Below are 14,035 nucleotides of genomic sequence, written 5' to 3' on the forward strand. Positions count from 1 at the left end.
TTTTTTTTTTTTTTTTTTTTTTTTGTCACTAAAAGACGCTTACGGATTTCCATCAATATTTGGTGGTATTAACGTTTTAGTCCATTTTGTTAAGAGAGTGATATTAACGTTTTCGTCATAAATCTATTTCTGTCTTGCAAAACAGTATTTCTCACCAACTGGTAGTGGTGGTTTTTTAGTGGTTTCTATTTGAATATGAATTGTTCGATTAACGCGAGATTTACTAAATCATCTTATTTAGTCAATCGAAATAATGTCATGCTTTAAATCCACTACAAAATTTGTTATATGATGGCTACACTCACCTCTAAAAATCTATATATATATATTTCTTGATAATATGTGGAGTGTGGACTTCTCCCACCTTTTTATAATTGGTTATAAAAATGTCACACTATTTTTGTTGATCATTTTACTTGCCAATTATAATTGCTATGATTGAGTAGTAGTATGGTTACTCTCTTAAAAGAAGAAATCACAAGATATATACAAGCTTTTAAAATTTGTTAGGACACATCCTCGTGCCGAAATCATATTATGATCTTGCCCATCCAATCAAGTAGCTAAATTAATCTTATGAGATAGAGCACTTGACATTGTTTTGTTTGTCACCGACATATCCTTTTTGTAGTTTGTGTAAAGACGTGAGAGATGGAACCACTTGCCTGAGTCTTGACTCTTCACATTGTTTTGTGTTTTTTTTTTCAAAGATTTTGTTTGATTTGCTTTGTTACATTGTTTTTCTTTTTTTTTTTACTCTTTCAATATATTCGCCAATATACATTTTCTTGTGAGATTTCAAAGTATATAACCAAGAGTTGCGCATTTCACAAATAAAATACGTAACGTTCCTCATGTTCTTTACTATAATCTTTACCAAACAACATTATTGTCATTTGTCAGTAGTAGATCTACAGTATTTGTTGGGCAAGCCTTCCACGGTTCCAAGCTAAGCTTACCTATCTAGTAATGTTAATACAATGTAGTTTTCACAAAAGATTAAATATTAGAATATCTACCTTATTTTGTTATACAAAGATACTGGTGTATAAACTATAAGAATTACGTAATTGTTACGTCTAAGCGATCATATACTGGTTTTCTTTTCTTTTATTTTTGTTCTTTTTATTATTTTAAATATCATATTTTGATAATTTGATCATTGTAATTTACAGTTTTCTTATTATTCACTAATACAATTAAAATTAATGTATGAACAACTACTCTTTATATTGAAATCTTTTTCTAGCTAGCAACCTTTTCAAAAATATCACTCACACAAAAGACATATTATAAGATTTGTTTATAATCTTGTTTCGCTAGAAAAGAGAGAAGATCTATTAGATCTTATAGAGATAGACACTTTTAATAAAACAAAAATCATAAACAAAGCAATTTGCCACACAATTAGCTTACTGAGCAATATTGATTTTATTTCAAATTTTTTTTAATCTCTGCATCAATCTTGCGTGATCTTTTTTTTTTAGAGCCCAACCCTTCCCCTTCATCTCAACATCTCTATATAAGATGAAAAAGTTCAACTTTAGTTAATAATGATTTTTACAATTAAATGTGGACAATGATGAATGAATCATTAACCTTTGGAATGGAAGAAGAAATGAGGCTATATGTTTCAAATTTAACATTAATTTTGGACATATGGCCGATGCTTGAATGATGATGTGGGACTCATAAGGAGAGATTTAGCCAATTTTCATATATATGATCGATCAAAGTGTTTTTGCGGAAAAAAACAAAAAAAAAGGAAAAATGATTTGGTTGTATATGGTAGGGTTTTAATTATTTAACTAGGTTTTGAACTCAAGCTACGCGTGGGTTTATTTGATATATTTTGGTAAAAATTATATATGATTGATGACAATTATGAAATATTAACTTATAAAAAACTTTAAATTAGATACACAATTTTTTTAAAATATAAAATTTAGTTGTGTTAAAATCAAATATGATCAAAAGAATCATGAATTTAACTGAACGTTTAGGTGAAGTGGATCAGACATTCAAACGGGTGATCTTGCATATACTAAACCATTTCTTTAACCACCAGACAAATGAAACATTTTTAGAATAATAAATTAATCTCGTTTTCTCATATTTAATTGACAGCCACCATCTATGCCTTCGTGTTTTTTTTTTCCACTGTTTTCTTACTCTTCATATTCTTACTCTTTATTTTTTACCGTCCGGTTATTCGTTATACTCTTATTCTTCATTTTTTTCGTCAGCTTCCTCACATTCTTCTACTGAATAATCATTTACTTGTTAACCCATCAAACTCCAAGACCAAAATCATTACCTCTATACTCGTAAAATTTCATAGATCAGCATAGTCACCACATGCACTCAATTATTGATACTTTCACCTGTATACTTACCCGGTTTTAGATCCACATGTATTGAAACTTCTCGAACCAAAATCTTTAATACTACAAAATTCCAAATTACTTGCAGAGAAAGTAATATGAACACATGTATAGCTAACAAAAATGTGTTTGTCGTCTATCTTTTTTCTTTAAACCTCAAAAATTAACTCAAACAACATCAAATCAAGGTTTTACGACATTAATCATTTTTTCTTAGACTCAAAAATAAAAAATTTACTGAAACAATATCAAATCACCTATAAAGTCATACACAAAAATATGTTTTACAACAGAAAAGATGTAAAACACAAAGAGAGATAAATAAGATATTTTCAAGATATTAAAAAATCAAATAATACTTAAATTTTAAAATTTCAGTTTTTAATAAAGTTTAAATAGTTATAATATTTTAAAATTTAAATGTAGTTTAAATATTTATATCATTTAAAAAGATTTTTAGAGTTAAATATTAATGATACTTAAACTTTTGATAGAGTTAAATAATTTATAATATTTTAAACTTTCTATGGGGATATTTATAATATTTTAAACATTTTATAAAGTTTAAATATTATAATATTTGAACCTTTTAAAACATTCAATAATTATAACATTTTAAACATTTAATTTTTAAGTTTAGATACATGATAAATCAAGCTTCCTGCTCATTCGTAGTTGGATTCATATTAGTCTTATTTATAATGGTTCTCAGCTATTGTCTAAAATTTTCTAGCCGATGTGGAACATTGTACATAGATTTATTTATATTTAAATGTAGTTTAAATATTTTTTTTGAAGCCATGCCATACAAATTTAAACAGCAAATAATTTTCTCACATTCTTCATTTGATGCTCGAATAATAACTTACATAAATTATGCAATTTGTTTTTACAAAAGATATAATTGCAAAAAACTGACCTTTTTACATATTTCTTTTCCAGAAAATATATATTAAATAATATTTGTGTGTTTGCTGCGGACTGCGGTTGTTTAATGTTTATAATCTTTTTCAATCAAATACTGTATCAAATGAAGTAAAAAAAAAAAAATTAAAAGTTTAAAACAATTTAAGTGGACGAAACAACAACGGCGTCGTTTGGGCAAGCAACCCAAACAAAAATATATGATACAATGCCGCGGAGGACACATGTAAAGTCTCCGGATAATTTAGCCAAAAGACGACACACTGGCGAATCAAGAGCATCTTCTTCTTCTTCTTCTTCTTCTTCTTTCACGTACGAAACAAAAAACGCACCGGCGAATCCTCTTGGCTGGCTCTTGAGAACGATAAAAAAGCTCACCGCGGAATCGAATCGGTACGATCTCTTATCCGAATCATTCTCATTTTGGGTTCGGTTATTTCTAAACCATTGATTGCTATCTCCTTTCAGTTATATATATACATATATCTTAAGCTTTCATTATCTTCTGACCTAGGTCTTAATCTGGGTTCGATTTCTTCATTAAGCTGCTTAATGCTGTGATCGATCATCTCATTTTAGTGATTTTGAATTTTGGTTTTTCTCTTCCCTCGTTTAATCTTATATTGGATAAAGTCATAACCTTTAAGTAGAGATTTTAGCTCAATGATCTAAAGCTTTGAGGTCTAAGACATGTCAAAGTGTTTAAAATCCTTTAATTGATATTGGATTTGGGCATAAAAATCGACACTTTTAGCTCTACAGGGTGTTGCTTAATCATTTGTGTTGCCATGGTTTGCTCAATGTAGCATTAAAATCTGAGTCTTATTAGTTGATAGTACTGAGTTAGAATTGAAATCCGTGTTTTATTGCGGTCTTCATTTGAAGGATTGACGTATGTTTTATGCCCAGAACCTTTGAGTAGATTTAGCTCAAAGATAAAAGAGTCGTCTTTACTGCTGGAATGATCGAGCTTTGAGGTCTAATACTAGTCAAAGCGTTTGAATTCTTCAACTGATAGTGATTCTGAGCATAAAAATTGAAACTTTGCTTTATATGGTGTTGCTTAATCATTTGTGTTGCTCAATGTATCACTTAGTCTTATTAGTTGATTCTGAATTTAGAATCGCATCCTTGTTTCATTGGGATCTTTATTCTAGGATTAATATATGTCTTCTCTTTGCTTGTTCTAGTATGGATTTTGGGATCAAGCGATGACGCATTGAGTTATGTATTCATGAAGGTCAGAGTTAGGTATTAGCAGAATTGGTTTTGGCGTTAAGAAAGGCATCCATGTTATCCATCCCTGATACCAGAATGTGGAATCTAGCATCGAGTTATCTTACCGGAAACGTAGGACCGAAACACGAAATAAGAAGACCAGTCCACCCTCATGCGGAATGTTCAGATGACGATGCATCTTCTGTAGGCAGTAAAAACGAAGGTCTCGAGTGTCCTATCTGCTGGGAATCATTTAACATTGTTGAAAACGTTCCTTACGTGCTATGGTGTGGACACACAATGTGCAAAAACTGCATTTTGGGACTTCAATGGGCTATTGTGAAATTGCCTACTCACCCGGTTCAGCTTCCTCTATTCATATCATGCCCATGGTGCAATCTATTGTCCTTCCGTCTTGTCTTTAGAGGAACCCTCAGGTTCCCTCATAAGAACTACTTTGTGCTTTGGATGGTCGAGAGAATGAATGGAGAGAGACGCAACTCACCCGGTAGAGCTCAAACAGATGGAAACAATGACCATACAAGGGAAACTCCATCTCCATGTCTCCACAATCGCCATCATCGCAGTCAACCTGAACCACCAGGTTCTGTTAACGATCATCGCATCCCCAGGGACAACATACAAACTTCATTGAGGAAGTCTCTGGTTTTCTTTGTCCAGTTGACAGCAAAGTTCCCATTGGTTGTTATATTTCTGCTGATAATACTTTATGCAATACCGACCAGTGCAGCCATACTGGCGATGTACATTCTAGTCACTATCTTGCTGGCTCTACCGTCGTTTCTCATCCTCTACTTCGCGTATCCTTGTCTCGACTGGCTTGTCCGAGAGATTGTCACATGAACTTTCTACGAATGCTTTCAGAAGCTTCCCACTCCTAATTTGACGACTTTTCTTCATTAACTGAGACACAAGATCGCTCTGGTCCCTCCTTCATGTAAGTATAACAATTTCGTAATTTCTTATCTATATATATGGATGTAGTTTTGGATGCGTTGTTGCTCTATGGAACCTGAACAATTGACATGTGAATATGTGTTGTAAGGGCACTTGCAAGAAACTTATTAGTATTGTACTACTATTTGAGGATTTGTCTGTGATCGTTTCTGGTCGTCACAATAAGATTTGTGTATAAATTTTATGCAATGTTATCAGGAATTGTGTTTGTGTATATATATGTAACTAAATAAATACATTGTTTCTTTCTTATATATAGAGAGATTGAAATGGTGTGGTTTTAGGTTTTTTTGTTTGTTTTGGTCCCATTCCCATAGAACAAAGCCAGAAGAGTAGCCTTCTCTTTATTTCGATAATGAAGTTGTGATTAACAATAACAATACCACATCATTACCCAACCAAATTTATTCTTGTTCACTCATCTTTCTTCATATCCATATGTGTTCGCTTTTAAAAGATGTGTCTGACATATTTTAACAAAGACAACCTTATTCCCATATGTGTTTGCTTTATGGGCGGGCTCATTACGTGTTCGACCGCCCATAAAGCAAGACCAAACCCATCCCACGAGACAGGCGACAGCTATGAAGATAAGTAAGCTATTGCGATAAGTTGCTTTAGATCCATATTGTTTCTTCGCCACACCAAAACGTGTGACTTCTTAAAATGGTTCTTAGAAATGAAACTACTCTTTTGTAAGTATTGGTCTCACGAGAGGAATACATATACACGTCTTAAGTTGTGAAACTACTCTTTATTTGAATTTATATTTAAATTATTTTGAATTATTCTATAATACATTTAGTTAATAAAAATTGTGATTTTTTCCTGCATACGATGTAATACAAAATTTTTAAAATAGACATATATTACTTAATAGAGAATTAAAAATACGGGTACAATATCTCACATCGTCTAAAAAAATTGGATAATGATTTAGAGTCATACTATAAAAGTGACCAAAATAATTCTGAATAAAAAGGAGTAGAAACCTTGATTTATTAGGCATTCAGACTTTAAAAACTTTTTTTTGGTTTATTCCGGTTCTTTATTTTAAAGATTTTTAAAAGGTTATATATGAAAAATCTGTAAAACTTTTAAAAAGTTAAATATGATAAATATTTTACCATAGATACACAATAAATATTAAAAATTAAGATGATATAGTATGAGTTGAAATATATCGGGACGAAGTTATATAGTGGAACGGGTTTTATCGATATTTATATAAATTAAAAATATCATTAATTCGGTGTTACACGGGTAAAACATTATTTCATTATTTTGTTAACACTATCAGTATCAGAAAATAAATATATATAATTAAATTGATTAAATAAATATTATGTAAAAAATAAATTATATTGCGGTATTATATAGTTTATTTAACACTTCTTATATAATTATAACATATTTAACCAACAAATATAACTTATAATTTAAATATTTTAGTTATAAATAATTTTGCCCGCGGTGGACCGCGGCTCCTAATCTAGAAATCTTAATAAATAAATAAATAAAATCACATAAATGCTAATATTTGTGCCATCAATATATATATCTTGAAAACTAAGAATTATATTATTTCTAAAAACATTTGCTGGGCGTCGTGAAGTTTATTGATATGACATTTGGCTTAGCAGATACATTATGGAAATACCAAATTATTCTCACATTATGGCGTAAAACTTAATAATTATACAAAAATTACATATTCAAATGAAAAATAAAATATTACACAAACAAATTTTATATTCTAAATAATATTTTTCTCGATAAATATAATAAATTTTAGAAATATAAATTATAGTAAAATAATTCAATAAATTACAGTAAAATAATTTAATAAATTACAGTACAATAATTTAATACTCTGCACATAGTGCGCCGGTTGTGCGGGTTATTACCTAATTGTATAACATTATATCGGCACTTAAGTATGCACTATTGGATCTTGAGTCAATGGATCATAACATTAGAGCAACCCTTAAGTATGCACTAATGGATCATAACATTAGATGAGGAGTGTGCAATAAACGGCTCATTATTCTGTCAAAGAATCTTCGTAGCTTCATATATGCAAGATCCAATCTTTGGCTCTAGAGTTTACTGTTGTCAATTGTTCAGTTAAGAGTTTCAAAAATTCCGTTAAATGTTGAAAACTATTCGGGGTATTATGTTCGAAATGTATTCACCTTGAGGTATAAAAAGTGGAAGTGCAAAACTTCCGAAGTTTAAAGTGGGAGCTCGTATGTAGAAATGTTGGAGTTATACTTATACCCATGAATCATGATAGCTAATTGAAGTGGTTGAATCAAGAGGCAAACTAATAGAGCTGACCCAAAAGAAGACTGACTCAAAAGGTAGTCCAAAGGGTTGATTCTGCAAATTCTTTATCTGAGTATTAAATGATTTCACTAGCAATCAACACCACCTTCTACATGCATGATAGAACAACTTCTCTTAGTCTTTGATTAAACTGTCATTCCTTATGTTGTAAATGTTTGCTTCATATGGGCTTATTTGGTCTGAACCATGAACTGGACCTATATTGATGTGAAGCCCATACAGGATCCGGATTGTGTGGTCTGCAAGACTAAACTGACATAAGCTCTAAGAGTTTCACTATATAAGAGAAGCTAGGGTTGAAGAGGGATACGCCATGCTGTAAAAAGCCGAAGAGCATGCACTAAAAAAGCTGGTGGCGGCTGTAGGGCACAACGCAGGGCGCTGTGCAAGGCAGACGTAGAGATGCAGGGCGCAGTGCAGAGAGCATGCGCAGGACGTTGTTCATGGAGCTTGAAGTTGTGCGCAGAATCAAGATAAAGGAGCAGAAGCTTGGCTAGGGTCGAAGGGCTGAGAGCCGGATATAATTTTGTCTAGATCTAAGGTGTCTTCAGAACACTCTGATGAGAGACGAAGGTGGAACTGCTTCTTTGGGGTTCTGGAGGTGTTTCAGGGTTATACATGGAGGGGAGAGCTGAATCAGAGACAGAGAGATAGGAGAAGAAGAAAAGTTAGATCTATTATGTGTTTTCTTCTTCAGGTTTCTTTGTAGTTAGTAGTTCTCTAAGCTTGTATATGAAACACTACTGTAAACCTTGAGTGATTGATAGTGGATATTTGTGGGAGAAAGTTCCCACACGAGATGTACCCTCTACATGAGGGGAACTCGTTACATCTCTGTGTTATGGTTATGTTATACAAACTGACTTGTGAAGTAGAAGAGGAATAGGGGTATGTGATCCACCTATATCGGGGTCTACGATTCTCAACACCTTATATCGTCTTTCCTAGAATTAGTTGTGTTAAGCAAGTTCGAATTGACTGAACTGAACAACTCTAATTGAGTTAGTGCAGAGTTTTATTCTTCTCTAATATCTTAATATAGTCTCTAACCTCATCTGTATTCTACTGTCAATCTCTTTCTTTACAAACAAGAGTTCTGTTCTAAAGCAGAAAGGTCGGAGCTGAGTTCTCATAATGTCTACAGTAAGTCCTTAAAACTAGATCCTTGACTGTGCTGTGCTTTAAGATTAAACCGTTAAATATGTTGTACGATATGAAGCAAAGACTCAAAGAGCATTCAAAGGCGATGTATACACAAAGTGCAAGAGGAGTTAAAGCTGTCTTAGTTTGTGTGTTCCTCTTCCACTGCAGCAAAATCAAGCCCAGAAATCTTCATTGGTCCAATGTTAACTGCAAAAACCCCAAATCAGTGTGTTGGTCCAACAAAGCAAGAGAAAATAATGTAATGAGAATGTCACAAGAAGAAATTGTTGGTTGTACGTACTAACGGCGTCAAGTCCAGCTAATTTGGGCATAAACTGTCTGATATGGTCCTCTGCTGCTTTATCTGCCTTCAATGTCTCACACTCGAATGAAACGGATACTTTCTTCTTCCCATGCTTTTGTTCCACTAATCCTATCACATCTTCCTCCCAACTATTCAAAGAAAAGTAGTCATATTCATTAAACATAAGACAGTAAAAGACTCATGCAAAATGTCTGAAAGCCAAAATGTCTGAAAGCTATGAGTTTATGCAAAATGTCTGAAAAATTACAATCTATACAAAACTTACCCGTGAGCATGCTCAACATCATTAATACGAGCAGCATCGTGGCCTTTGCACTCCACTACAACTGTTTGCTCCTTCTTACTCTTTTTTCACCAGAAGAAAACGAGGAACATATTTTAATACCATGGTTTTTGGAAATCAAGCGTTAAGAGTTGCAAAAAAAGGAAGTGAGAAATTCATACATTGTAGTCTATGACAGTGAGTTTGATCAACCTATAATCCTCACCGCGGCTGCACTCAGTCTCACAAGCCAGTTCTTTGGAAAGAGAAACAAAGTATCAATAATACAACAAAAATGCAGTGAAATCAACCAGTGTCAATGGCAAATAAGCCACACTAGTTAAGCTATTGACATACAATGTTCTGTATCATGTTCAACCATTCCTACTCCTAGTAAATAGAATCAATATGTCTGTAACTAGTGCAAGTTTAAGTCTTTAATCTGAATCATCAAACCCAAGCTTAACGAGATATAGACAAAATAGTAACATGAACTTTGCATAGCAAAATCAAACCCAACAAAGAAAAAAGACCCATTTTTTTGGTTTGTTTTACCCTAGTAAGAGAAGATTGAAATTACCAGTGCCATGGAGACCATAACAGATGGAGCTAGGCATTTGAATGAAATGACCAGAGATAGACCCGCATGGCAACAAAGCTATTGATGCTACTCCTTCCTTCACTTCTCTTTCATCATTCTTCTTCTTCTCTATCTCACCTTCTCTTCCTTCATCTGCAATCACACCATTTCCTTTACCACAACATCATTCAAAAACACCCAGAACCAGTTTGCGAATAAAGCTAGAAACTTTACCCATTGTTGCTTGATAGAGAAATCGATTCTTTTTCTCTACCAAAGTGTTCGGCCGGCTTTAGGGTGTTTTCAACCACTATGTGTTTAAAGATCCTTTAAGCGACGTCGTTTCTCTTTTCAAAGCTTGAAACTACGTCGTTTCGCTGTCTCTCTCTCTCTCTCTCTCCCCTGCTGTATCTTCTTCTCCTTCCTTGGCACAATCCTCATCCCCAGAACAAGCTTGATTCATCAATTCTGCTGAATAAAGAACAGGTATTTGGTTTGGTCTGGTTTCCTATCTTGGGCACTGGTTATTACGTAGCTGCTCGTCTTTGTGTTCCTAATCTGTGAATCCTTTCATTAGTACTGAAATTTTCAGTAAAGTTGTCGACTTTTTGCTGAATTAGAAACTGGTTTGCTAGCTTTCGTTCTGAGTTATGCTGAAAGAGTATGTTCTCTCGGCTCTGTGTTGAAATTTGGAGGTGTAGATTACTAGATTGTTGCGTTTTGCTGTTCATTGTATTATCATGGGAGATGTCTGGTTGAGTTCTGTCTCCACCACTGCTACATTGAATCAATTGGATTGTGGATGTTATTCAATTGGGAAGAGGATTTGTGTTTGGAGAACTGGTCATTGGTCTTTGAGTCACTCATTGGACTTTGCATTGACCATGAAGCCGAAACAAAAAAGGCGTCTTGGTGTAAAAATGGAGTCTTTTTCGATGGCGACACCAAGAATGCGTTTCAGGAAGGTGAGTAGTGAATTAGACACATCTTTCAACGGTGAAAGTGTGGTTTTTGGTTCGGAGTTGGAGGCTGAACATGGATTGAGAGAGAGAGGTTGCGATTTATTAGTTGAAAATGGGTTAGAAGAGAAGCCTGTAGTGGCTAGGAATAGGATACATTTTCTGGAGGAAAGGAACGAAGAGATGTTATCCAAGAGACTTCTGAAACTTAGCAGGTTGGATAAAATTAGAAGCGCACTGGAGTTGTTTGATTCTATGAGATTCTTGGGTTTACAACCCACTGCTCATGCGTGTAACTCTTTTCTCTCGTGCCTTTTGAGGAATGGAGATATTCAGAAAGCTTTTACCGTCTTTGAGTTCATGAGGAAAAAGGAGAATGTTACAGGGCACACGTATAGCTTGATGTTGAAAGCTGTTGCAGAGGTTAAGGGTTGTGATTCTGCACTAAGAATGTTTAAAGAACTAGAAAGGGATCCGAAACATAAGAGTTGTTTTGATGTGATTCTATACAACACCGCCATTTCTCTATGTGGACGGATCAATAATGTGTGTGAGACTGAGAGAATATGGAGAGTTATGAAAGGTGATGGTCATATTGGAACAGAGATTACATATTCTCTGCTTGTTAGCATTTTTGTTCGGTGCGGGAGAAGCGAATTGGCCCTTGATGCATATGATGAGATGGTTTACAATAACATATCTGCGAGAGAGGATGCAATGTATGCGATGATAAGCGCGTGTACAAAGGAGGAAAACTGGGACTTGGCCCTAAAGATATTTCAGAGTATGTTAAAGAAACGGATGAAGCCTAATCTTGTAGCGTGCAATAGTTTGATAAATTCGCTGGGAAAGGCGGGCAAAGTCGGATTGGTGTTTAAGGTTTACAGTGTTGCAAAATCTTTGGGGCATAAAGCGGACGAGTACACATGGAATGCACTGCTCACGGCTTTATACAAAGCAAACCGATATGAGGATGTTCTTCAGCTGTTTGATATGGTAAGAAGCGAAAACCTGTGTTGTCTGAATGAATACTTGTACAACACAGCTATGGTTTCATGCCAAAAGCTTGGTTATTGGGAGAAAGCTGTGAAGCTTTTGTATGAAATGGAAGGTTCAGGGTTGACAGTTTCAACTTCATCATATAATCTGGTGATAAGCACTTGCGAGAAATCAAGGAAATCGAAAGTTGCATTGCTAGTATATCAGCACATGGCTCAAAGGGATTGTAAGCCAAACACGTTTACTTATCTGTCGCTTGTAAGGAGTTGTATTTGGGGTTCCCTTTGGAACGAAGTGGAAGATATTCTAGAGGTACGAGTTGTGTCTTTGTCTTTGCTACTCAAATGTATGCTGATTTAGAAGAGGTTTATCTAATGTTGTTTGGTGTANGAAAACTGGGACTTGGCCCTAAAGATATTTCAGAGTATGTTAAAGAAACGGATGAAGCCTAATCTTGTAGCGTGCAATAGTTTGATAAATTCGCTGGGAAAGGCGGGCAAAGTCGGATTGGTGTTTAAGGTTTACAGTGTTGCAAAATCTTTGGGGCATAAAGCGGACGAGTACACATGGAATGCACTGCTCACGGCTTTATACAAAGCAAACCGATATGAGGATGTTCTTCAGCTGTTTGATATGGTAAGAAGCGAAAACCTGTGTTGTCTGAATGAATATTTGTACAACACAGCTATGGTTTCATGCCAAAAGCTTGGTTATTGGGAGAAAGCTGTGAAGCTTTTGTATGAAATGGAAGGTTCAGGGTTGACAGTTTCAACTTCATCATATAATCTGGTGATAAGCACTTGCGAGAAATCAAGGAAATCGAAAGTTGCATTGCTAGTATATCAGCACATGGCTCAAAGGGATTGTAAGCCAAACACGTTTACTTATCTGTCGCTTGTAAGGAGTTGTATTTGGGGTTCCCTTTGGAACGAAGTGGAAGATATTCTAGAGGTACGAGTTGTGTCTTTGTCTTTGCTACTCAAATGTATGCTGATTTAGAAGAGGTTTATCTAATGTTGTTTGGTGTATTGAACAGAAAGTGGAACCTGATGTGTCGCTTTACAACGCAGCTATACATGGGATGTGTTTAAGACGCGAGTTCAAGTTTGCAAAAGAGTTATATGTCAAAATGAGAGAGATGGGTTTAGAACCGGATGGCAAAACCCGAGCTATGATGTTACAGAACTTAAAGAAACACCAAAGATAAGGTTATAATGCTTTATGTTCTACTCATACTTTTTAGCATTGCACTACTCATACTCGTTTGGTTTGTTCGGTAAGGTAATTGGGTATAAAATCATGAGAGATGGGTTGAGAGATTCTATCTATTTCAAGAAACAAATAACTTTACTTTAGTCACAAACAGGTAATTGTTGTAAACTAGAGAGTTTAGGGATTAAATCTCTTGTTCTTATTATTGATCAAACTTGAGGTTACACATATATATATAGTAGAGTACAAGGATAAAATATAATCCGACTAAGAATAAGTTATGGCCGAAAGGCCTTGGCCGAATGGGCCTAAAGTCTTGAACACTTGTGGACTGAGTATGGGCTTGGTTATGGAGTCCACAATCCAGTCTTTTACAACACTCCCCCTTGGATGACATAACCATGCAAGTGCGAGGAAGGGATCTATGCAATGTGCTTGGGGATGCTGCCTCATTATAACCTTACCAGGAAAACCCATTGGGACAAAACCTTGGTGAAGGAAAAAGAGTACAGCACACATTGCTCCCCCTGTTCCAAGCATCACTCTAAGTCCTTAAGTCTTCGCATTCCAATCTGGTGCGTGGGCTTCTTGAATGTTGTTGTCGGTAATGCCTTGGTGAAGAGATCGGCTGAGTTGTCGCATGACTGAACTTGCATCACTCTAAGTTCATGTGTGAAGAAGAACTTTGGCAGTATGTGCTTC

General features: G+C 34.7%; 3 protein-coding genes across 4 annotated transcripts; 2 read left to right on the forward strand and 1 right to left on the reverse strand.

Annotated features, from left to right (window-relative positions):
• Positions 3,546 to 5,718, forward strand: LOC104710772. Its single transcript, XM_010427426.2, has 2 exons — positions 3,546 to 3,701; positions 4,499 to 5,718. The coding sequence occupies exon 2, from the start codon at positions 4,599 to 4,601 to the stop codon at positions 5,388 to 5,390; it is 792 nt and encodes a 263-aa protein (XP_010425728.1). The 5' UTR covers positions 3,546 to 3,701; positions 4,499 to 4,598; the 3' UTR covers positions 5,391 to 5,718.
• On the reverse strand, positions 8,893 to 10,486 carry LOC104710773. The gene is made up of 6 exons (XM_010427427.2): positions 10,398 to 10,486; positions 10,164 to 10,316; positions 9,766 to 9,839; positions 9,587 to 9,666; positions 9,298 to 9,449; positions 8,893 to 9,203 (listed from the first exon to the last, which is right to left on the reverse strand). The coding sequence occupies exons 1-6, from the start codon at positions 10,399 to 10,401 to the stop codon at positions 9,136 to 9,138; spliced, it is 531 nt and encodes a 176-aa protein (XP_010425729.1). The 5' UTR covers positions 10,402 to 10,486; the 3' UTR covers positions 8,893 to 9,135.
• On the forward strand, positions 10,550 to 13,484 carry LOC104710774 (pentatricopeptide repeat-containing protein At3g29290-like). 2 transcript variants are annotated; one of them, XM_010427428.1, is made up of 3 exons: positions 10,550 to 11,896; positions 12,536 to 13,072; positions 13,158 to 13,484. In XM_010427428.1, exons 1-3 carry the CDS (start codon positions 10,904 to 10,906, stop codon positions 13,326 to 13,328), a joined length of 1,701 nt encoding a protein of 566 aa, XP_010425730.1. In that variant the 5' UTR covers positions 10,550 to 10,903; the 3' UTR covers positions 13,329 to 13,484. The 2 variants fall into 2 exon arrangements, with proteins under 2 accessions (XP_010425730.1, XP_010425731.1); XM_010427429.1 differs by lacking the exon at positions 12,536 to 13,072 and having other exon boundaries at positions 10,550 to 12,433.

This window comes from Camelina sativa, chromosome 9 (genome assembly GCF_000633955.1).
Source record: "Camelina sativa cultivar DH55 chromosome 9, Cs, whole genome shotgun sequence".
Lineage (NCBI taxonomy): Eukaryota > Viridiplantae > Streptophyta > Magnoliopsida > Brassicales > Brassicaceae > Camelina > Camelina sativa.